This window comes from Alosa pseudoharengus, unplaced genomic scaffold (assembly GCF_046254945.1).
Source record: "Alosa pseudoharengus isolate Yale_2024_CS ecotype anadromous, Long Island Sound unplaced genomic scaffold, YU_APseudo_1.1 YU_APseudo_1.1_scf_15, whole genome shotgun sequence".
In the NCBI taxonomy this organism is placed as follows: Eukaryota; Metazoa; Chordata; class Actinopteri; order Clupeiformes; family Clupeidae; genus Alosa; species Alosa pseudoharengus.
The window spans coordinates 10,526,009-10,552,671 of record NW_027468620.1 but is presented as its reverse complement, the minus strand read 5'-3'; the positions used below and the strand labels follow the sequence as shown (position 1 = coordinate 10,552,671).

General features: G+C 43.1%; 1 protein-coding gene across 1 annotated transcript in view; it reads left to right on the top strand.

Annotated features, from left to right (window-relative positions):
- The first annotated feature begins 13,896 nt into the window (after positions 1 to 13,896).
- LOC143124155 (inactive phospholipase D5) overlaps positions 13,897 to 26,663 on the top strand; it is a 29,050-nt gene continuing 16,283 nt past the window's right edge. The window contains exon 1 of the mRNA XM_076285496.1: positions 13,897 to 14,204. Within this exon, the coding sequence (XP_076141611.1) occupies positions 14,199 to 14,204 (6 nt within the window). The 5' untranslated portion in view covers positions 13,897 to 14,198. The remainder of the gene's footprint in view (positions 14,205 to 26,663) is intronic.

The window sequence follows — 26,663 nt, the reverse complement described above, 5'->3', positions numbered from 1 at the left end:
TCAAGAATACATTTACAACGAAGATGGAAAAAGTCTTCAGGATATAGTCCTAGTTTTTAAACCTCCTGCTTTATCAATTCCAGGATGTAGTTGGCAAACATCTCCCCAAAAACCAATTTCATGCTTTGATAGTGTTCTTCTCCTCCCTCGAATCAGTAACCGTAACAGTGAGGGATGAAGCAGCCGTTTATCTGGGCCTTTTGAGACTTCATTACTCCTGTTGTTTTATTACCTTCATTACAGCGATGCTGTGTGAACGTATGCATCAATATTGAGGCAAAAAATAAAGCCTGTGAGTGTTGCAGACGCTTGGAAGGGGCACAGGCAAACTAAACAAGGGGATAAGGAATTGTTTTGTCTGTAGATGTTTTTGTAAACAGTGCAGCAGCAACTTGGGTAGATCTGTGGGGAGATGAAGAGAGCACAGATTTCTTTGGTGGATGTAGAGCTCCTTAGGCTGACAATCTCAACCTCCCCTGGATCATTATAGCCTATAATTGCACCATTACGCAGATAACGCACACCTTTCAGCTGTGAATTGTATGAACACATAAGACTCAAAGCGCTCTGAATGAATCAGATAAATTAGTTTTCGCTCCCAAAGTTATGCTGATGAGTCAGCATATGCTTTTGATGGGGAGTATAATAGGCTTGTCTCGCCTGAAACTGAGCAAACACTATGCAGTGCTCGGAGTCACAGCTTGAAAGAGGAATTGATTTACCTGTTAGACAGAAAGAATCCAGCATCGTCAAATGTCTGAGAATTTCAAACGGACTGGATGCACCTTGATATAGCCTATTCTGTGCAGCTAACTGTAATATTAGGCGTTATGTGGGTGATACTTACACATTTCTTTATGTATTATATTCCAGCTCACTCTCTAAGCTATCGACTGTTATGTTATTGTTCACGTTCACTTCAGTTTGTGTACTGGTCATCATATAAATGACAGCAGTGGGACAGCTCTGCAGCTATTCGCTGTGCTTCATGATGTAGTTCTCAATAAAACATTTGCATTTACCCTTGTTTTTGCACGCTTGGGTGACTTCCAATGTTTTTGCATTTAAACACACTTGCTGTTTTTATTTATTAGTTTGGCTTAGGATTGGCTGTTGAACAGAACCAAATGCAGTGTCCATAAAATCAAGTGCAAACTACACTTGATAATCTTGTTTTGGGTGATTTTTTGAATGATATATGGTGTGTGGCAGAGTTGTGGTACAGTTGTGCTAAAAAGATGTTCATTGTAAATAGGTGTTTCGTCAATTTCTGAAGCAATATGAAGGTGGTTCCCAACAACACAGGAAATCTGCTTAATGGTGGTTTTCAAAGTTTTGGATTAGGCTTTTTGGATTAAATACCCAAGCTGACTGACACAAAAATCAAGTTACTCAATAAGCCACCATGAAAGTCAAATTTGCCCCAAGGGTATTTCTAAGGACTCCTGCACAAAGCCTGCAGCATTTTATCTGTGCCTCCTGCCAAGAACGCACTCACGCTCAGTTCAAAGTCAATGGGATCCATTTTGGCAGCTGCTTTAATTCAATGATGCCATTGCAGGTATTAAATTAAAAGCACGGAAGGAAAAAAAACATCATCCCATATGTGTGACAGATTTATACACAATTTGAAGAATATACATACAGTAAGTATGAAGAACCATACATTTGGTATTGTAATGTATTTGATTTAGACATGATTAATTGACTACTTATGATATACAGTAAGCCTTCCTCAAGTGGTCGTTGACTGGAGCTCCATGCTCTGTCCATAGACATTACCATGAGAACTGAAGAATGTAACAGTGTGATGACCTCCTGCCCCAACTGACCATCATAACCATTTTTTTGTAAACACAACACACTAGAACATAATTTTCCTGAACTATAAACTGTGTATTTTTGTATAAAATTTGGTTCATATGTGTATACAGTAGGACTTGTAGAAAGATAGCTTTTTGTCTGAAGTTATCTTCAATTCAATCTCCCCGGCTGCTGTTAAGGACTACTGTTCAGTCCCGAGAGAGCAGTATTGGTTTTCCAGCCCAGAATGTGGGTGGAAATCGGCCTTGCATAGATGCTATCAATCAGACTTGCCGGGAAAAACCAAGCACCCACTTAAAGGGGAACTGCACACATGTGAATGAAATAGACCAAGCTGATCATAGATAATAGGCTACTACAGAGTACTTTTTTTTTGTTGTTGTGAAGTTTAGTGATAGGTTTGGAAGGATGGCAAATCTCATTTTAAGGAAAGAAAACATAAGGACTGTTCAAAGTTGCTCTCATCAGTGTTCATCCTGTTCAAGTGTGCTGTATAGATCGAATAATATGGCCAGGGTCTGTGCCAATTATAAACTCTTTGTGTGAAGAATAACCTGTTGCTGTCTCTATCTCAGCTTTTTCTTTCTTATCTCAAATGTGCTGCCATTTAGAGATTGAAACAGAAGGGGGCGCTGTTGACAGACTTTACACACTTCACAGACTGCTGTCTGCCTTGTAAGGCTTCAGCTCTCCTAGTATTACAGCCTGCTTCTCAGCATGGGACCTGTCTAATCCACCATAACATAGCTTTTTTTAATTAAGGGTCTCCACCCAACCAGGATTGCCTCATAGGATAAAAAAATGATTACACGGTGTGCCCCAAACACAGTTAAAGCCAGAGTCTCATTTGAATGCGTCAGCACATTGGTAACCAGGTGGAAAGGCTTGCAGCTCGGCTAGCCAACGCACGGACTGCATAATCAATCGTTTGCATTACCATGCAATTAAAATGCATACACACTCTCCAGTGCTGACAAGACAATAACTGGGTGGACCAAAAGCAGTGTGCTTCTATTGTTTCTAAACACAGGCATTTCTGTTGAAGAATATTTGCTTTGACAGTGGACTATGATTATACTATAGCCTATACATAAGGAGATCTGGGTAATGAACAAGGGGGAATTATGTAAAATCAATTATCTCCACAGATGGTAGGCTTCTGTTTCCCATTTTAATGAAACATGCACTTTGCTCATTCAAGTCAATAAAGGGGCTTTGTTTTCACTAAAGAATATCAAATTGATGACTTCAAGCAGTGTAATGTTTAATTCTCATGATGCTATCTGCTGGAACATATGTGTCGTTGAAGCTTGATTTCTTTTCATGAAAATGTTAGTGTTTTAATGCCTATTTTGTGTGTGGATAGTCATGACTCACTTCCTGAGAATGTTAATCCAATAGAAAACCATCTGGGATAGAACACACAGTAGCCTACATTGCCTACATGGCCCATGGAGGAGATGAACTGCTGCAGACTGTGTTTGCCTCGGTCTGGCATCATGTGGCCATTGGGTTCATTCATGATTCAATTAGTTGGAATCTGGCAATTTGCTCTAATGACAAAGGCTCCTGGCCACTATACAAGATCAGAAGATCAGCAGGAGGCAAAGAACTAGAGGTGCAGTTCATACTGTAGGCCTTACCTTCATCACCCCCAGTCAATTCCATTAGCTCCCCGCTTCCAGTTCCTGGATTAGCATTCTGTATGCAGCCACGACCTTTCTTTGCACCTTGTTTTGACTACTATTATTCAGCTACTTTTGTGACCGCTCATAGAGATCAGGTCATTGCAACGATGACAATTTGGGATTAGGCTTCACACTAGAATAATTGCTCCCTCTAGCATTTTGATACTCATCCCTATAAGGCCCGTTTCACTCCGGGAATGTGGCGTAAACGTCGCGTGTCTGTTGCGTGGCGGCTGTGTGGAGTTTTCTATGTCTTTGCTTACCAGAAGCGTGTCTGATGCGGTGCTGCAGTAACCTGACTCTTGCCAGATGAATTTCGTTCCGCCTAGCTCCACTCATCCATCTGGGATCAATCCATTGGAGTGGTGCTTCAGAAGGCTGGGCCTTATTAAAAAATCCTTGCATAAGATTGGATAAGCCACTCGTCATGTATTGATGTGCTACTTCAACCACTCTAATCGAAGCCAACCCGTGACGCTGAGAACAGTCTCACAGTCGCTTCTACGCTACGTCACATCTATGAAACTCCCGCCCTGCGTCCTGATTGGCTCTACCATAAAATCAGTTGCAGAAATCACTCTCAATGGAAGAGGTCCCAGATGGATGTGAGTGAAGCTAGGCGGAGCTAAGTGGAACAAAATTCATCTGGCGAGAGTCAGGTTAGTGCTGCAGCGGCCTTTCTGCCAATTACAATGTCTCTTTTTCTCAAGTAATTTTTTTTCTTCACTGTTTTGAATGGAAACGCTTCCAACGAGCTTGCGTGTGGCGTGAAAAATAGGTGAGTCCTATTCCTAGCATGCATGCGTTTTCGGAGCTCGAGCTGTGCCTGACGTGCGTGTCACGCAGGCGGTGTGCAAGGTCTAACCTGTTAAAGGGACACCAGGCAAGCCTGATGCTTTTGGAACGTGTTGATACGTGTGCGAGCCCTCGCTCGGTCTGAAGCTCTTTTCCTTTTCTTTGCATCTTCCATCAAGAGTTTTCGCTGCTTCTTTGCCGGCTCTGCCATTACACACGTTTGCAACAATCGCTAGCGCTTCGCTAGCCTACCTCTGCGCTGTGGATGCAGGATGTAAACTGATCCTGCTTCTCACGATGTCTGAGACTTTGTGAGACTGAAGGTCAACGGGTACGATACACTGAACTTGCAAGGGGGATATTCTTCTTACAGGCGGTAGGGCCGGGCGAGAGTCTTTATTCGCCCTGTAATGAGTCATTTAACCATATTCCGACTTACGAAGATGTCCCTTTAAAGGGACACCAGGCAACGTTTTCGTGTTAATTACTCATCTTCGTAAGTCAGTATATGGTTAAATGACTCATTACAGGGCGAATGAAGACTCTCTCGCCCGCCCCTACTGCCTGTAGGAAGAATATCCCGCTTGCAAGTTCAGTGTATCGTACCCGGTGACTGAAGCTGTTTCAGTTTCCATCCTGCATCCACAGGACAGAGGGAGGCTAACGAAACGCTAGCGATGGTTGCAAACGTGTGTATAATGGCAGAGCCGGCGAAGAAGCAGCGAAAACCCTGATCTATAAGATGCAAAGAAAAGGAAAAGAGCTTCAGACCGTGCGAGGGGGAGTTTCGTAGAGAAAAAGCATCAGGCTTGCCTGGTGTCCCTTTAACATGGGAGCCGATATAAAAAGGGACACGCCACGCAGCTGACACGCTAAAACTGGCCTTACATAAATTGCAGGAACGTCTGTCTGTCTGTGTGTGTCTGTCTGTTATTCGCATATCTCTCGAAACGATGGTCCGATTAATTTCTAACTTCTAGTTTATATCAGAAAGTGACAAATCTGCAAGCAGCCACATCTGTCAAAGACTCGTCATCAATTGTCATCAATTATTTCGGGTTGCTATTAGAAATTAGAACAGCCCAAAGTTGGATACCATATAGGAATTTGCTGGAATTTCAAAACGTTCAGATTACTCGAGAACAGCTTATGTACAGAGGAATGCTTTATATCATTGTGTCCGGTAAGGTCTGCTGTTTAATTTGATATGGTTTAGGCCTACTATGGGTGGAGTGAAGTGGTGGTGAGATATACCGACATCGAGTAATGGGTGTGGAGACGGACAAATCGATGTGTGCAGAATAGAAATTTGATTAAATGTCATGCATATTCAATGGTTTTTTTCTCGCGAACCCTTTATCACAGCATCTAGCCGCTAATATTCAGTATTCATTATTGAATGCTTAGCTGAAATTATGTTTTTTCCCTATCATCCTATTTTTGTAGGCTAGGGCTATGGGTTTTCTACAGGAATAGCATGTTTGAACGGGCACTGCAACTTGTGTTCTTATTCTTATATTTCTGAAATACACAGAAATAAGGATAAATTCTAGCCTGGCAAGCCAGACCCACATCAAGATGTTGGGTCTGGGAACACACTATTGGCAGGGCTCAATCCAAGGGACAGGATAAATGGTTGTCTTTCAAATTCCCTCTGCATGCAGTAGGATAGCGCAGCAACCAATCTTTCTTGTTTAGGAATGACTTCAGTGCCGTTCTTTGTTCTTTTCTCAAAGAAAAGCTTAACTCCAAGTCTTTAAGAGTCGCGGGCAAAACCGACCGCTGTTCACCAGCAGCAGCAGCCATCTTCTTTGTTTTCAAGTAGCAGGAAATTCACACGGAAACGTCACAACTCTGTATTAAGCCCACCCACCGACTCTATACACGATGTGATTGGCCTGACCAGAGTTTGGGTTTTCCAGCTCGCAAGCGAGACTTGCAAGACGACCCTGGCTGCAAATTACATTTGCTGCCGCTAGGGTGCGTCTAGATTTCTAGGCTACATAAATTCAGCATTCAGACAAAACTCCAGAGCTTCAGAAGAGGAGTAGGCTGGGCCTCCTCCACAGTGGAATCTGTGGGGGCTGGTGGTAGTCGACTAGAACTACCAAGAACTTTAATGTTTTATATCTTCAGTGAGCATCCTTCACAGTTAGGCTTACTGTATAAGAACTCTGTAACGTTCATTTTTCCACTAAGGTCAGTGCGTTCCTCATAGGTTTCAACTCTGCATTCCCTAGCTGCAGGGATAATATCTGAGTGATTGCTTTGGCCTATGCAAATATCTGGAGGCTATGCTGCATTATCACTAGCTGGCCTTCTCACAGTCGTTATGGTGCCAGAGGAGAGGAGTCAGGGGTGATGAGGTATGGTAATCAGAGTCTCATGATGCTCTGCTGCACTCCCTCAAGCTACGCTTTTAATCACTACGCGGCAGAGACGCTAGTCATGCAGCACGCTCTGGTGAGGGATACTGCAGCCGCCTCGCAGACAGCGAGTGTGAGTGTGTGTGTGTGTGTGTGTGTGATTTAATGGAACTGATAGTAGCAAACATTGTGCAGGTGATAAACTGCAGTTGATGTAAGTGTTAATATTTGTCGTCAAATGTTAGCATAGAATCCTGCCATTAATCTTGCTGGGAGGCCACATAGACCACTCACAGATGTATGTTTATAGCCATGCTGGTCTCTGAGGCGTACACAGAAGGCATATAGATGACTGAGTGTGCGTTTCAAGGCTGCACTGTAAGAGCTTGCTTTATCTATCTGTCTGCTATGGGAGGGGGTTAATACAGTTGTGATTGTGAGCGTCGAGGAAAGCTAAAAGCGATCTCGGGGAATGCTCAGAGAGCCATGTGATGTTGAAGCGCAACATTCCATAAACCGTATCTGCCTGGCCGTCAGGGTTATCATAATTTCACACCAGTGTCACTTGTTTATCTCACCATTACATCTGTGGTGAATTTTGAATGTTTAAAATAATGTATGTTTCATCCAAAAAAAAACAGCAGCTTGGCAGCTATTCTGTTTATTCTCAGCAGATAAATGTCACTATTGCACAAGTCACATCACACTGACACCCAGTCACAATAAAATATTTGGATAATTTTTTTCACAAGTCCTCGTCACCCTACAGGCAATTATAATTCGCTTTATGCAGAGAACAGAGAGAACAGAATACTGTTCTACCGCATGCAGACATAAAATGTGATATTACTTCACATTGTGCCTTTCCTTTCAGTTAAAGCACAAGGCCCATAAAAAGAGAGAAAGAGAGAGAGAGAGAGAGAGCTGTTCATTAACCATCAAAGGCTCTAGTGAGTGCCTCTCCTCCCAACTCTTCCCAGTGTTCAGCTCACCAGAAACACACAGCCTGATGAGCGAGAGAAACTGCAGCTTGGGTCAGAATAATATGGGACATACTGATGCCACACACTTCCTGGAAGGCTTTCCAGCCGGCACAAACATTTCCAATGGGCCGTCACCTGCATTGTTTTAGCGTACCAGTTTACACCAACTCAGTTGGGTGTTACACTTAGTGAATGAGCGTGTTACAATTCTGAAGGATTTATACGTGTGTCGAAGTTGAATAAAGAGTTGCCCTGTTGGGCATAAACAAGATATTTAATGTTGGAGTCAACACAAAAGGAGCAGAATATAATAGAAGATGCCGTTACTGACGCTCCATCGGAAATAAATGTGCTGGGCTGAAGATCCTTCCGTGGCATACAGTACCTATATAATTATACTGTATGTCTGTTTTACATCGCGGGAATCTCAAAACGTGTTTTAATCTCTAAGCCATGCTGTGGCCTTCATCTCATCGCCCAAAAGTGTGATGAGTGACTGTGGAGTCAGGGATTGGAGTGGGGTTTGTGCTCTGATGAAAACGACATGCTCATATTGTCCAGGGAGAATGTACCTTCTGGTCAATTGCACTTCTGTGCCCCAGAGCCGCACCTTTAATGGCAAAGTTCTATCTGCTCCATCTTGTGCACCATCTGTACAGGTCATGGAGCGAAAAATGTGGCATCCAACAAAACTGTTCTGCGTCACAGAGAGCAGGATGTTGGCAGGCTACTGTCAGTGAATAGATTAAAAGAGACTGCAAGATAAGAATTTTCCACATGGGCCTTAACAACAATATGTTCATACTTAGCCTTATTACTGAGGTTGTAGCTGGCATATATACATTGCTGCAGATACTTGTATATACGGTACCATCCATTTGCAGGATCAGCACGTTTGATCCATTTGTTGTTAATGTAGCCCAATCACTGTGGTTTGTTCCCTCAGAGGACCGATCTAGTAACAGCTGCATACAACTCTGATGGTCTTTCTCTCTTCCTCTCTCTACCTCTCTATCCTTTCTTCTCATTTCCCTCTAGCTCTCTCTTCCTCTCTCCCTCCCCCATTTTCTCTCCTCTGCCTCTCCTCTCTCTATCTCTGCCTCTGTCCATGCCAATCTAGTTATCACTGCCCCTCTCTCTCTCTCTCTGCTTTTGTGGGTTTGTTTGTTTGTTTCAGTCTTCCTGTCCTCCTTTCTTTCTTTTTCTCTCCCTTCCTTTCTCTCTCCCTGTGTCCCCCTCTCTGTGCTGATGATGGCTGTGATGTTTGCTGGCACGGGGCCTGAATGAGAAGTGTTTATTGTCCCCTCTTATCTGCCACCAGCTGCAGAGTCAGCTGTCTCTCATTAGACGCTGTTTTGTGCGCCATCACCCATCAGCTCCCTCTGCCCTCAACACACACACACACACACACAGATACTTACCAACCCCTACCCTCACTACACACACACACACACACACACACACACACACGCACACAGGTACTTACCAAACCCCTACCCTCACTACACACACACACACACACACACACACACACACACACACACACACACACACACACACACACACACACACACACACAGGCACTTACCAACCCCCTACCCTCACTACACACGCACACACGCACACAGGTACTTACCAAACCCCTGCCCTCACCACACACACACCCACGCACACACTTACCAAATCCTTGCCCTTACCAAACACACACACACACACACACGCGCACACACACACACATGCACACACGCGCACACACACACACACACACACACACACACACACACACACACACACACACACACACACACACACACACACAGAGGTACTTACCAAACCCCTGCCCTCACCACACACACACACACACACTAGCACACACACACACACACACAAAGACACACTTAACATCCCCCCTGCCATCACCCCCACACGTACACACACCTGCCCTCACCCCATATACTCATTCACACCACAAACACACACACCAGGCTTGTGCAAAATTCCAGAATTTAATTGAAACTGGCTCTTAAATTCTCTGGCTTAAATTCCAATTGAATTCTTGAATTTCACTTGCATTTCAATTGAGGTAGCAAACAGGAAGCAGAATTGCAATTCGAATTGTGCACAACCCTGACACACACACACACACACACACACACACACACACACACACACACACACACACACAAACAAGCCATAAGGAACATCAGTGGTCTGATAGCATCAAATTCTAAAAGAACGTTTTGTAGCTTTATAATGGCACTCTTAAACACCGTAACCATAAAATAGATGACTTGAGGCAGGGGGTGTGGAGCCAGCAGGTTATTAATGTGGGGACATTAATGGATGACAGTAATATGTGCTGCTGGAGGTGGATGCTTCAGTGAGATTGACTTCTTTGTTCCACCACCTCCTTTATTGCCTCTTTCAGACAATAGGACCTGGTGACTTTCTCACAGTAAATGGTAACACTAAAACAAGGGGCTACATTAAGATTTTTGGAGGAAAAAATCAGGTAGTCTGCCGAGAGACCTGCCCGAAATGGCAGCATTGGACCATTAAACCACACAAAGATCAAAAACATACAGCCAAACAAGGCAAGAAATGGTTAACAGAGAACCAGTGGTGGACGAAGTACACAAATCCTGTACTTGAGTGAAAGTAGAGATACACATGGTCAAATGTTACTCCAGTAAAAGTAGAAGTCCTCCTTTTACATTTCCACTTGAGTGGAAGTACAAAAGTACTTGCCTTCAAATGTACTTAAGTATCGAAAGAAAAAGTCCTGAAATGTATTACGACTAATACAGTACAGCTGCATTTACTATTGTTGAAATGATTCTGCACAGACATAGGCATTCATTGAGCCTTTCTCCTTCATTCAAGGACAAAATCAACTAAGAATTGTTGTATGTAGAAAGAACTAAAAACATATCTTATCTTAGATACTTCAGAGTAACCACTTTTTGCTTTGCTGAATGCTTTACACTTTCGGACTAAATCAAAACGTTCCCTTTTTTGTTTGATAGTGTCAGATTGTCTATCATCATTTGGTAGATGGCGTCATGAGGCTAGTTATGGTAACATCAATATTGTGAAAAGGGGTCAACAACGTACAGTAAATAGTGGATATAACAATAGCATAGCTTAGGCAACGCCATTATTCAAAGCATATAGCTCGCTTAATGGAAAATACACATGTAAGTACACATGTATTTGGACAGTCTTATTTCCAATTCCATTGATTATTTAAAAAGGGTATGAATAATGCAATGGACATGCCATTTTTCATAAAAATGTCAAAAAATATGTTTTTTTTTTGTTTTTTTACCACATTGTCTTACAACCTTTTGGCATGTGGCAGTGGCATTTTCAGTCAGAAGAAACATATTGGTCAAGAGACCAATAATATAAATATAACATAGGCTGATTGTTTTAGAAGTTGAGTTATGACAGGAATCTGCTACTGTATCTTGTAAGTTCAGATGCTTAATTACAGCAACATAATGTAGTTATTTTACCTTAAAAATCGTTTCAAACTCCTTTTTGATACCACACTGACTTACAGTAAGAAAAGTGGAGTATCTGACATTACTGATGTGCACCCTGAACACACTATGTAATGTTGTGGTTGTTTTGTTGTTGGCTTTAGATTAATTTGGTACCAGCACGTAGCCTGCAAAAATCCACTCATTCACAAAGTGAATAGAGTCTGGTGACTCTCGATTGGGAAATGTTTCACTTGCATCTGCATCGCGACGGGCACTACTTTTGAAATCATTGATCCAGCCTTACCAATCACATTGATCAGAGACTACTGACATTACTTTCTACTTTGCCTGAACGTTACAAACTGACGATAAACAGCATCAACAGGAAACAATGTCTGTGGGTCTCCCTTTGCTGTAAATACATTTGTGTTGCTGCTTCTGTTTATCACAATACGTTTCGGTTTCGTCTTCTCCTCTCATTGTTGATTGGCCTGACATTTTCCATGTCTAAGGGAAACGGTTTTGAACTATGGTGTTCCAGACTAGATTTCCCTGAAAGAAGATCTAGCTGGGCGAGGCCAGGCTAACCCGCACGTTGAATACTGAGGAAAAGAGGAAATTCCTACATCGTGTTACTTTTTCATATTGAAACAAATCACTTGCTTCACTTTGCTGTTACCCGTATTATGTTAATCACGTAGCATACACAGAGTGACAAACAGAGTGACGTCAAAACAGGCATTTCAATTGCTGCTGCCTCATTCATTCATTGGGGCAGCTGTGGCCCATTGGTTAGCGCTTCGGACTTGTAACCAGGGGGTTGCCGGTTCAAACCCTGACCACTAGGAATGGCTGAAGCACGGCACCTAACCCCTCACTGCTCCCCGAGTGCCGCTGTAGCAGGCAGCTCACTGTGTCGGGATTAGTGTGTGCTTCACCTCACTGTGTGTTTCACTAATTCATGGATTGGGATAAATGCAGAGACCACATTTCCCTCACGGGATCAAAAGAGTATATATTCTCTTCTGCACCCAAACTTCTGCTGAAAAGTTTAGCTGAGAGCCCCATCTACTGGAGAAATTGTGCCATTGACCACTCGTGACTACCTGCACTGGCTCTCTCATACTTGTGCACAAACACACACACACACAAAGACATGTATGTACATGCACATGCACACACACACACTCTCTCTCTCTCTCTCTATCTGTCTCTCTCAAGACACCCTCCCCTCTAGCATAGGTTCTCTTAATGGGCACCTGGTGCATCATTAAAACATATGAGGTGTCTCCAGCACACTGCTGTATTAGGAGAACCTGCCAGATCTTTCAGTTTTTCCTTTTATGTATTCATATTCTCGGCTGACTGCGTATCGGAGTGCAGACAACACATCTAGGTCCATATCGAGTCGTAGTTGCATTGAAATTCAGGGTCTCTCCTACACTATGCCAGCCAATGGATGAATGAAACAGATGCTGCGCGTCGTTCTTGACTGCGCAAACATACTGCAGCCTCGTAGTGGTGTGTTAGAGCAGCTTGCCTCCGTGAAGGAGGAGAGGAAAGAGAAGGAGAGAGAGAGGGAGAGAGAAAAGAGAATGAGAGAGAAAAGAGAATGAGGAGAGAGATAGATAGAGAGAGAGAGAGAGAGGGCCATGATAGCTTATTACGGGTATGAGGTTGGTCTCAGTTTAATTAAGTTCTTGTGAGTAATGTTCATATATTAGTCAGCCATCCATGAGAAAAACATTTCAGTCTATTTTCCTTTTTTGCAGCTGAACAAATGCTGATGTGTGTGTGTGCTTCAATGTGTGCTTCAATAGTGTCTGGGCAGAGGGAGTAATTGGTGTGTGTGTGTGTGTGTGTGTGTGTGTGTGTGTGTGTGTGTGTGTGTGTGTGTGTGTGTGTGCATGCGGGCGGGCGTGTGTGTGTGTGTGTGTGTGTGTGTGTGTGTCTGTGTGTGAGTGTGTGTGTGTCTGTGTCTGCTGCTGACACATACAGCTCTGATTGTGAGACTTGCCTCCCTGCTCAGCTGGTATAAAATGTCTTTCCTCCTGGGTTTTTGAGAAGGAGTCCTGAACTCCACCACACCTCTCTCCCAGCCCACACTGTGTGCTGCCAGTAGTGCTGCCCAAATGAAAACGAATGTGTTGAAAACAACACAACTTGCGTTGTTTTAACACATCTCTGTGTCCAGATAGGGACAACACATTCTTGAACGTACAAATCCAGGAGGCTTTTGTACATGTGCGAGACTGTGTGGGTGTGGGTGTCTGTGTCCATGAATGAAAGATAGAATAATTGTGTGTGTGTGTGTGTGTGTGTGTGTGTGTGTGTGTGTGTGTGTGTGTGTGTGTGTGTGTGTGTGAAACAGAGAGAGAGAGAGAGAGGTATTCATTGAATCGTTATATGGATGATTGGTAGATGGCTGAGTGATTTTGTGTGTGTGTGTGTGTGTGTGATGCAAACCTTTTCCCTGTTGAGCTGAACTGGGATGCTGAGCGCCGGCTCATACTCGTGCTCTGCGCTGCTTTGCTCTGGTCGCCGTGGCGTCGGCTACTGAGGGAGGAGGCTGAGGGCAGCCGGGATTCACATTGGACAGCAACACTTAGGAGGAGTGTCTCTCCTCTCTCTCTCTCTCTGTCTCTCTTTCTCTCTCTCTCTCGCTCGCTCTCTCTCTCTCTCTCTCTCTCTCTCTCTCTTTAACTCTTACTCACTCCCCCTGTCTTCCTCAAAGGGGTGGAGTGAGGGAGGATGAAGGAAGAGATGGAAAGAGAGAGAGACTGATAGCAGCATGCCAGGATTCAGTGGCTTCCTGTTTGAAAAGTGTGCCGTGCAATGCCTTTCATCCGCGGGGAGCCTCGCGATGCCTAAAGGGCAGCTGTCAAGTGAAAACGAGAAGAGAAGTAGCTCTGTGAACAGAGACACACAGACAGAGTAGACATGCCACTCTTCCAGTAAAACACCCTGAGCTGGAGACAAACAGAAGAGTCGGCGGACACACACACACACACACACACGTGAAAACCTCACTAAGCCATTGACGAGGGATGCAGCATGAAGGTGAGTCTCTCTCAGTCTCTCTCTGAAGTGTGTGTTCACGTCTGTTTTGTGCAATATAGAAGAATTTTAAACTGTGGTTTCTCCTGTCAACTGCTATCACTGCTGGGAGTGGAGCTGACATTTATCTGCACCGTACTGCTTCCCTCTGCTCTTGGTTCACTGGTTTTTCTCTGCTCTTGTGAGAATGTGAGTTTCTCACTCACTCACTCACTTGTGCACACACACACACACACACACACACACACACACACACACACACACACACACGCAAGCATGCAAGCAAACAGCCAAAACAGGTTGATGTGGTATGGGGTGTGAGTCACTAAGATTTCTTACCACTGACGGCCAGCGGAGTTAGACTGCAGTGCATCCCTGTGGTTATTGGGATGTGCTTGTTATTATATTTCACAGTTGATTTGAGGCTGGGTTGAGAGGGGAGAGGGTGAGTTGTTTCATGCTGCTTACTGTATGGTGCTGGTGCTGATGCTGTTGGTGGATGTGTTGTTTCCCTGGGCGATGTTTGAATTATGGGTTGCATTATATTTTGGATATGAGCCTGCAAGTGACAAATACAGCAGTGAGGACATCCTGTGTGGCTTGTTGTTAGGTTTCTTAACCCGCCATTCTGAATACTTCGCTTTTTGTCTTTTTGTCTTCATTGAAAACCATATGAAATAAAGTCAAACAATATCTCATTTGAATTGAGTAGATGATTTGATTCGAGTTTTGTTAAGCATCTGTATCTCTGTCATCTGATTGTCAGTTTCCACCATCTCCATCACCTGAGACTCTAGGTTTAAGTGTAAAGCAACTAATGCCATCCTTACACCAGAAAACTTTGAAAAAATTTGGAAAATATTTTTTAAAAGACTACAGTCTCAGACCCTCTCATAAGTCACAGTGTTTTTTAAGTGACAGACTAGTCACAGACTATGATTTAGCAACGACTAGGGATCTTGCAGGGTCACTATTTACAAGACTGCAACTAGATTCCTTTAAATTATTTCCCATCATGCACTAGATATCTACAGGAACTCTTAATGATAGCCTACTCATATTAAAGTCATATTTTCGTGTTTCTGCAGCATTGTTGCATGTGTAAAATCCCTAACCGATAGAGTTGTTCTGTCACGTTGAATAGCCGACTAATAATTTATATGAAACGAAATAACAAATAATCATAAGATATAGCTGTTGCCTACTTTGCCCCTTCCTGTTTGGTGTTGGGCAGAGGTCACTCTTTTACGTTGTTCACGTCACTATTTGCATGAGCCACAATTAAAAGACTTGTGATAGGCTAATATCAAATATGTTTGATACTGTCGTAACGGCAAGACTAGAAAAAGACTGACTCCGACTGACTTAAAAAAAACCCCTAAGATTGGCACCTTACATAGACGATGTAGTTGACGGGAGTGCGCCGCGACTCCAGTAAAACTCCTATGATTTCATTCCGACTTTGGAAATTTAGTCACCGACTGAAATCGCTCGAAAATTGTAAGGTAAGCTGCTGGAGTTTCTGCTTTAGCAGAGTCACACAAAGCTTTGAAAATGCTCAAGTCAGGACATAATTTATAGAGTAGCTTGTTATTAGGTTTTTCATTTCCTGGCGGTCTGAATGCTTAATTTTCACAACACGTCCACCACAAACCAAATTAAGTCAAGTAAAACAACCTTAATTCAGATTTACGTCCTTCATTAAGTAGGCAAAATAATCTGGCACACCTGCATTTCACTAATCTGCATTTTATTAATCAATCTCCACCGTTTTTGCCACCTGAGATTCAAAGTTGACGTTTAAATGCAAGCTATGAAGTTCCTGCTGTCGGTGCGGAGAGTTACATAGGCGAAGCTATTTTCTATGCCAGCAGAGCACTCAGCACACAGTAAAGATTTCCTTTATGCTGCCCTGCCACAGTGCTCTGTAAGCAGGTCTGTGTAGTGTCTGTGAGCTGGTCTGTGAACTGGTCTGTGTAGTGTCTGTGAGCTGGTCTGTGTGTCTGTGAGCTGGTTTGTGTAGTGTCTGTGAGCAGGTCTGTGAGCTGGTTTGTGAAGTGTCTGTGAGCTGGTCTGGAACCATCAGTGGCCCTATACAGCTGTCATTCTGCCACCACTCCGCTCTGCTCTGCTGTCAGCCAGCCAGCTCAGAGTACTTACTGACAACAGCCTGCCTACTCACTCACACTCACTGTCTGTGAGTAGTCTGCTTAAATCTACACAAACACACACACACACACACACACACACACACACACACACACACACACACACACACAGACACACACAGACACACTCACACACAGGCACACTGACATAAAAGTTCACACACATTGACAATAACATACACACACACACACACACCAGCACACACATACACAGGGACACACATTGACATAAAACTTCACACACAGACAATAACAAACACACACATTCACATAAATAAACTCACAGAAAAAGTACACACATAAACACATAAAAATGCACACATTCACTGGAGGGAGTGACAGTAAAGCTTCATTCAAAGGCTTTGGCCAAATGCCCAGAGGTACATTTCTAGCAAAAAGGAATTGAAAAGGCTTTGCATTGTAGCATTTAATGATGTTTGCTCAGCTGATCCCACAGCCCTGATCAGTTTCTTCTGTTTGTCCTGCAGTCCCTGCAGACTACTGCTCAGAACTCAGGCTTGCAGTGCAGCAGTTTCTGTTGTGACGTTTGTTCGGCAGCATCTATTTGTAATTGGAAGTGGGAAGTGTGCTAAAATGGTAATCATGGAGGTTTTTTTGTTTTTGCATGCACTCCCGCTGTGAGAGAGGGTCCTTTGGCTAAGAACTGTCCTATTTGAATTTGGAACTATGTAAACATCATGCATGCATTCCACTCTGAAGCTAAGCAAATAATGAAGTACTGTACTTCCAAATTGCTCATAGCATTCAGAAACACAAAACCGAGTTTATTATCTAAGTGTGCCGTCTCATATTACAATTCTGATATTGACTGTATTTGTTTGCACAGCAGAATGTTCACCCGAGTCAATATATTTAAGATGTTTCTTGGTTACCTCTTGCGGAAGAGCAACTCGGTTGTTGAGCTTATATTTTTAGTATGACTTGTATGATTTACTCTGAAGTTGCAAATGTGTACTTCTACTATATACTGCAGTATCATTACTTCAGGCTCATTAAATGTAGCTTGTTATGCTCTCTGAGTTCATATTAGTGGCAACTTTATTTGTCACGGTTGTCATAAAAGTGCTTTGAAAGCAAGGTGAATGCAATAAAACATATAATGCAACAACTATGTTGTTGAGCTTATATACAACAACGAGTTTGCAAAGGGAAGACAAACACAACCACCAAATTAAGGCCGCATAAAAATGGGACAAATGTTCATGTCGTAAAGACACATGACGCAGATAAATATATCATGAAGTCACAGTGGAATGTCTAGAAACAATGAATAAACCCAAACAAACTTATAATCGCCCTTAACACATACTTCATTTTAGCGCCAAATTTATTTGTTATAGTTGTCATAAAAAGTGCCAGGTGAAATATAATGCAATAAAACAAACACAACCACCAAATTATGGCCACGTAAAAATCAGACAAATGTTCATGTCTTAAAGACACACACAGATAAATATAGTATGAAGTCACTGTGAAACCTGAATAAACCCAAACAAACTTACAATCGCTCTCAACACACAGACATCACCAGTATCACCCAGCCACACAGACCCACTGCCTCTCCTCTGACTGTGTGCTGCACTGTAACCTTACAGAAGGTTGCACCACGGCAGCCCGTTTGGATCTGTGCAGGTCACCAGGACCTCTGGACAGAATGGGTCCAGCCATCAGTCACTGTCAGGCCCTCCGGGCTCCTGGTGTCCTGGAGTAAATGGAGGAGCCAGGACTGCTTACGAGCCCTGAGTAGTCACTCCACACAGTGTGACAGACAAAGCTCACACACACACACACACACACATACAACCACACCCCACATCCCCCCTTCCAACCCTTCACAGAACCACATCAACCCATTCATCATCAACCACATACACACACACATACACACACACACACACACACACACACTCTGCAACCAACTGGACAACACGAATGATGGCCCTTGTGAGATAATGTAATCTTAGGAACGTATGTGCTTCAGGATTAACTGACACGTAATGGCTTCCATTAATTTGGAGTCTATATTTAGGCTACTTGTCATCTGTGTTGGTCATTGTGTGGAATATTAATTGGATGAGCATGGTCTATTTGAAGCCTAACATTTATGGAATTAAGCTTTGAAAAGCCAAATTCGGCCTTGTTTTTCAGAATTCGTTCAATGAAAAATCTATACAATTAAGTCTTGTCCTAGTTTAGTAGATTGACTCACTTTGATAAACAACCCAACAGAGATATTCTTAGTTGTAACTGTCAGAGTAACCAAACAGCCTTTCCTCTGCAGAGAATGATTAATTAACTGTCAGTTTTCATCAAAGTAACTATAATTTAAGACCATCGCGTCCTTTATTTAATTGGTCAACCAATTCATACTTGCCATGGGGTTGCAAATAAGCTTCCAGCCTATCACACTACAGCCTCAGCCTCATTGTCTCTGACCTATTCTGGATAAGTTGACGTTTTGAAAGCCTTTCTGGTGTCTTGCAGGCGAAATTCGATGAGGTGGAACAGGTGATAAGGCCAGTCTAAGGTCAGCATGTTTAAGTCTTTCTTCCGTTGCGCTTTTTTCCTCCCGCTTCCTCCATCCATCAGCCGGCTCATTATGCCCCTTTGTGCAGCGCGGCGCGGCACGGCTGTCAGAATCAGCATTTACTCTCCCTACGCCGGGCTAGATAGTGCCAGGTTTGGGGGCCTGTCCCGGTGTTGTCACAGTGATGACGGCTGGAAGCTGCAGCGTCAGTGAAATGTGCCGCTTTTGCCCCAGCTTTACTCCCCCCCCCCCCCAAAAAAAAGAAAAGACAGACAGGGTTAGCATTTAACACAATTTACAAATTCAGCACTAGTTTCATTCTCTATTGCTTGTTTTTTGTCCTTGAGTAAATATTGGCTGGTAATTCATTTTGAAAACAAAATTCTGTATGCATGCCATCTATTTTGCATGAAGGTCCTGTGTGAAAAAAATGTTTTTATCACTGGCCTTGGTAATAAGTAGACGCTTAAATGATATATTTACCCCCTGGCTAATAGTATAAGGCTTCAGGAGTGTGTTTGAGATGGCATCAGCATTTCTTGGTGGCTATTGCAGTGTTTCTTATTTGCTCCTGAGGTGGCCATAATGACTAGAACCCAGGGCCCAGGGGCCAAGCTACTCCAATACTGCAGAGTCATTAAATAAAGATACATAGCCATTAAACATTCATTAAGTATTTACAACTCTCACATTTTTCATTTTGTGTGAACTGGCTCTCTCTCTCTTTCTGTGTGTGTGTGTGTGTGTGTGTGTGTGAGAGAGAGAGAGAGAGAGAGATGTAGTTGTGCCGTATTAATGCTCCTTCAGGTTAAAACAAATGAGAGGATCAAATCTCCTGCACCGCCGAGGCCATTTCTGCCTCCGACCGTGCAGTTTTGGAACCTGCTGATTCCACACAAACCTCCTCTGGTCTCCAGATGGGCGGGATTGTGACATGCCAGCAGCAATGTGATACCTGCAAAGATACGCCGGCGACAGCAGACCCCAGACAGGAAAGGGAACAGTTTCACAAATGCAAGTCTTAGCAAAAAAACGCTTTTTGCATGACTGGAGAGTCTCCGTGCTGAAACGGGCCAATAAAACGTAACGCTCCCAAGATAGAAACTTTGGGGAGTTGGATGTTTTTGAAAGTGCCGTTCACACCCCACTGACACCCCCCTGGCTTGAGCATTTCCATGAAGCTCTGGGACTTGTCATCTGTTCGGATTTGACATCCTCCCTTCTTCCCTTGCTCCCTCTCTCCTTCCCTCCCTCCCTCTCCTCCACCCTCTCTCTCTCTTTCCCTCCCTCCTTCTCTTCCACCCTCCCTCTCTCCTTCTCTTCCTCCCTCTCTCCTTCCCTCCCTCCCTCCCTTCTCATCTCTCGTTCTGCTCCACTGGCCCTCCGCTTGCTTGATCTGAGTCTCAGTCTCTGAGCCCTGCGTGTCTTCTTGGGGTCTCGGTGAGCACTGGGAAGAGTAGAGGAGGTGGAGGAGGACGAGGAGGGTGGCATGGCACAGCATGGCAGTCCGGGGCAGTCTAGGGGCTCTCGTGTTGGTCTAATGGAGCTTTAATTGACTTATTGATCAAAAGGGTCCTGGCCGAGATCGATCACCCTACGCTCAGAGACAGACGCGGGGCTCCCGTGCACAACCCCCCCCCCCCCCCGGGGACACTCGACCACCCGAGCCAGTAAGCCGCTGAGCCAGTAGCCAACCTGCAGGTCTGGTAAATCGATCCCAGCCCTCATATTCATTCCTACACAACTCCTGACCTGATTCCAGTAACCCCCACAATCTTTTAATCCCTGGATTGCATGCTGACATTAGAAAGTGAGAGAAGGGGAAGGGTCTGGGAAAAGGTTATTTTTGGTGCTATTTTGCACACCAGAATGTAACGGCAAAATGGGCAATTCAGTTTGCCATATACACACCTAATGGCACCAAGCTACTCACACCAAAATTCAGCACTCTCTATTGCCTGTTTTTTGTCCTTGAGTAAATATTGGCTGGTAACTCATTTTGAAAACAAAATTCTGTATGCATGCCATCTATTTAGCATGAAGGTCCTGTGTGAAAAAAAAAGTTTTTATCACTGGCCTTGGTAGCAGTGTAAGTGTAAGAACCCAGGGCCCAGGGGCCCAGCTACTCCAATACTGCAGTGTCATTAAATTAAATTACATTCGAAAGTGAGAGAAGGGGAAGGGTCTGGGAAAAGGTTATTTTTGGTGCTATTTTGCACAGCAGAATGTAAAAGCAAAATGGGCAATTCAGTTTGCCATATACACACCTAATGGCACCAAGCTACTCACACCAAAATTCAGCACTCTCTATTGCCTGTTTTTTACAAATAATTGGCATGGATATGAATCCTTGTCTCTGATTGGCAGGGAGAGAGTGTGCAAATTAATAGATTTTGTTGGCTTAGATATGGTGAGAATTCTTTATGTTTTAAGCGTAAAGGGGATGTCATGGAACCCTATTGTATTGTATAGGTTTATTCACAAAAGGACAGTAGCGAGTAAAGGGAATAATGACCAGTTTTTGCGGCTTTTGCTGTGACCACACTGAATATCACTGAATATCACCAAATAAAAACAAGTTACTAAATTATTATTGATACCTGAGGATTTTTTTGTTATCATTCAAAGAATCGATTTGACATAAGTTAACAGGTCAGATCAATTAAATCTCACAGGTTCAGACAAAGGTCATGACGTGGGTTTCATCCTTTTTTTGGACTACCGGTAAATGAAATTAGTGTTGTGTGCTTGCGCTTACTATTACTGTTTGTAGCCTACTATTAAAAAAGAACATTAGTAAACAGTAAACACATCCTGCCAAAAGATGATTAGGCACAAACTCAATATTGTTATCATATACAGTAATTCCCAAGCCTCATCCTAGTCCAACCTGTCTGTCTAGAGTGATGAATTACTGACTGACCCTAAAATTCGTGACAGACAATATATTTACTGGTAGCATGTTTTATATGGACATTGTAAATCAGAATTGGAACGGCCCTGTCTGTGTGTGAAAACATATCAGTCAGTGGTATAGGAGAATGAAGGAGAATGAACAAGGCCGGTATGGACTACAGACAATTACTGCTGACCCTCGGGGGCAATCATGGATGCAGATAATGATGGACGGCCACATACTGTAGTCCTTCCCGCTGATTAGAAGATGATGAGCAGTTTTGTAAGACGTCTCAGCTCATCATCATAGCTAGTGATTACAACAGAACAACAACTGAGAGAGAAGACGATGCTCAGTCTGCAGTGCTTGCCAGTTTGTGTGCCTTCAATATTTTTTGTTTCTGATTAATCAGCTAATAAGTTCCACACTGTGATCCATGACTTATAAAACTGGACTGTGTATCCACATTTCAATAATGAATAAGAGTTGTAAAATGTATATTATTCATTAACACAGACCTCCTTGGTACAGCATGCCGAAGCACCTTTGATGTTCTCTCAGCTCCCTCCAGCATCTCTCCCTGCTTTCATGATAGACCCTCTAGTCTAATTCATTGATTGGCAAAGCAACGTAACCAGATGAAACCCATCATGCTGATGAAAGCTGACATCGTCAGCATTCATCCAGGTGTCAGTGGTCTCCAGTGTGATCACCTGCCGCAGCTGCCCTGGCAGGCCTGTACCAGATGGTATCAGCCCTTTGATGAAAGATCAGCTGACACATTCAATTGTCAAGATATGTCCACCCAAATATAGGCACTTATTGGTTCCCACACTGGCTTGACTTGGTCACATAACTCAGTTGCACTGACAGTTGGCAGGCATTGCAGTTCAAAGCTATAACTCCAATGAATATGAGTGGTTTACTTTGATTCAATGTCTTCATGGTATGACAGGTTAAATTTGGTCCCAGAAGTGAGAATGCCTTTCTTTTGTGTGTGAATAAGCTTTAGTGAACACATTACAGGGGTTGACTATATCGAGTGAATTCAAGACCTGAAAAATGATTGAACACAGCATTTCTCCTGTGAAATTGAACTGAACTTTATAAACATTTGAACTTTTCAGAAGAGAAGAGGTGTATCCAATCCTGATAGACAAAACTGGAGTCTGCCAGCAGAACAGAGAATGTGTCACTTTTTAATTCCAATGTGTTCCTCTTTGATAGCGTGAGCCAGAGAAGACCAGACCGCCTCTCTGTTTGACAACAGCATTGTGCTGTGGTTGAGCACAAACAGAACCTCTGGAAGGATTTTCAGGCTGAACTGAATGTGATGGAAACAACGTCCCCTCATTGTCCTGAGCAGTGTCTGTGTCTGTGTCTGTGCAGAGCGTTGAGAGAGAAGTCATGGCTACTCCGCAGCAATATAGTGAAAGGAGCCAGGGCTTGAGCGGGAAGTGACCTTGTGTGACTCATTCGCCAGGCATAACACGAGGAGTGAGATTAAACGCCACGCTGCCTATGAATCCATCGCTAGTAATTCTGCTGTGCAACACAGTCATATTTCACTGATAAACATCCGGAACGACTGCAGATGTTCATCATGTAATAGTGCACTACACACACAGCTTCTCTATGCCAAGAAACCAGAGTCGAGCTTTGATTAAATGATACATCACAAGATTAAACAGGATGCTGCCTATGAATCCGTCCCCAGTAATACAACACAGTCATATTTCACCAATATAACATGCAGATGTGCATCGCGTAATAGCACAAATCACGGCTCCCATCCCATGCCAAGAAACCCACTTGTACTTTAGTTAAATTATACATCTTGATATGTCAGTCTGAATAAGGTCTGGTTATTATTGTACTCCATCCTACATATCCATTGTAGTTTGGTATCAGGGGAACTAATTAATAATGAAAGGGCTTCAGTGCTATAACCTGGCACTGCAGTGGTCACATTATGTGAGGCTTCATGGCACCATTCCCAGTGAATATCCACCGTGGAGTTTTCATTGCTGCCTGCCACTGTCTTGGGAGGACCATTTGTAACTGTCAAGTTGACCAGCTTGATAGCTTTAAAAACCGTTCTTTGGGAAACCAATTTAGCACCAACGCATCCCTGGGAGAATCCACTATACCCACAGTGGTGTTTTATTACCGGCCTACTTAAGGGCCAGTGGATGTGTCCGGCTTTTACTTGCTTTCACTTTCTTTAACCGACACACTTCTTTCCTGTTCACTTGTTTAACCAAAGATGAAGACATGGTGAGGATTATAATGCTGGAATCACATCAGTATATGCTTTCATCTCTGCATCTTTTGGAAATTCTTTTGCACTTCCTGCAGTGTTTTGTATTTGTAATAGTCTTTATTAGAAGATTAATAGGCCATATGTTTTGTTTGATGAGAATATATCAGGCAGCTATCATAGTTAATTGTTCTTCTACCCAATCACTGTCGGAGAAGCACAGCTTGCTTCGGCTCTCCCCATGAAATCTCCCACAGAGTAGTTCCAAGACCTGCCTGCTCCAACAGTGCATTTTTCAGTGAAGCGCCCATGAAAAGTGAGCTGCTTGATTTAGCAGCTGAGTTCCAGTCCTCGGAAAATTGAAAGGAACACACACACTGTCAGAGCCAAGGGTAAAGATATAACAAAACGTATGTGAGTGTGTGAATCAAGGCTAAGCCCATTTCTCAATTCTCTGGCAGCAGTATACTGGAGTGAAAAGAGATGAGAGACTGTTAGCACACAGGTTTTTTTTTTCATGACTCACCTTTCATGGCTATACGCATAGGACTCAATTTCAAAACTTAGGTTCTATGATATGCAGGTTGGACGTGTGTCTTTGGTGACCCCAAGTATGGTGTCAAGATCAGGCCATCATCCCTTTTATCACCTCCACTATGGCATCAAAAAGTGAGATGTGCTCTCTGAGATGGCTGCTAAATTATTTATTTGGGGATAGGAGCCATGTGGCGAACTCTGCCTGGACTACAAACACACAGATTTGTATCATTATTCAGTCATCTGTTCTGTTTGTTTGTGAAAATTGGCGGCGGAAGTGGAATTTATCACAGACAATCACCCCCAGGCGGATTTGTTTCTATTTGAACTGCTGTCAAACCTGCAGACCTGTTGCCAAATCCCTGACTTGTCTGGCTCTCTAATCCCTAAAATAAAATATAAAAATCTGACTGATATTTATCAGCCCATCATGTAGCAGGGATGGAATGCTTACACATATCTCAGGTGTCTACGTAGTGCAGGGTGAAACATGACCAACAACACCAGTAGTTATTTTTGTATCGCTCTTGCTGCTGCCAGACGGATTTAATCTAAACACGGATTAAAAGATCATGTTGTATCGTTTTGTTTGAAAGGGATACTTGGCTGAACTTAACATAGAGATATCTAATCAGATCTGCTACATGCAGATGGTCCATGCTCTACATTATGATTCTGAGGGTACTGGGTTCTGTTTAATGTCTACTGCTATTATTACACTGTAAAAATATTGTCATTGCTTGTCATGCTCTCCTGCCTCCACTTACTTCAGTGCTCTTCAAACTTTAAAATGTGAAATTATGGAAATCATACTCCAGACGAGTGTTAGATTACTGTAATTGATGTAATTTTGAAATCACTGTTCATCTTATGATCATACGGACCTACGGGGTGTTTCTGGGAGGTGTTGAGGGTGTTATTGTCTTTGAAATAGTATTCTCTAAAGTTGTAGAAGTATACTCCACCTTCATATAAGCAATGGCTTCAAATTACTCCGAAGCATCAGAAACTAGGCATTGGTGTCTGATTGGAGTTGTGCACTAGTCTGTGTTTATAGAGGTGGCACCTGTTCCCTAAAGCTTACAGACGTTGTACCCGCCAGTATAAAGTTCAAATTTCACAGGGGTGGACATCATTTTTAATGAGTGTGGCTTGCAGAGGTGTTCTTTGCAGGCACATGTTTTTTTAATCAAAGAGAATTGCTTTTGTAATGAGGTCCTATTGATTCTGGGCCCTTGCCTCAGACTCAAGTTGGCACTGCCTCAAGCCTGAGGAGGACCCTCCACTGCCATGTACTCGAAGTTGTAAACAAATACTTCACACATGCTGTGTGCTTTGATGTGGCGGGCAGGGAGGTCATACATGACATCCTGTATTGACGATACGTGTGTGTGTGTGTCTGTGTGTGTGTGTGTGTGTGTGTGTGTGTGTGTGTGTGTGTGTGTGCGTGTGTGTGTGTGCGTGCGTGCGAGAGAGAATACTAAAGTGTTTGTGTGTGTGTGAGAGAGAGAGAATGCTGAAGTGTGTGTGCATGAGAGAGAGAGAGGAAGAGAGAGAATGCTAATTAGTCAATTGAGATTCTTGATTTTTTTGGTTAGTTTTGCTGTCTTTCAGCAACTGAATAAACATATTAGGGGTTTATGCTTTTGTTGGTACAGGAAATTGGATTAATTGAGCATGTATGACACCAAGGTCACCAAGGCTATTGAAATCCAATATTCAGACTATATTCAGTTACCATTTTTGGAAGGTGTCTAATGTTTTATTAATTGATCATTCTGTCTTGTCTACATGACCACTTGATGCAAATTATTTCTCATCACTTATATTATAACACTTTTTTCATGGGGTTTACCAATGACCTCACTTCATGTCAAAAACACTTGTCTTGTCACATGAACTGAACACATTGAAAGCATTAGTAAAGACACTTTACCCTCAAATCTATTATTCATAACCTTTGCCAAAGCTGCCTTTGACATCACCTTTTTCCCTCCAATTTCTAGGTGAGTGTTTGTTGGTTTTGTTGTTTTTTGTTTATTTTCCTCATGTT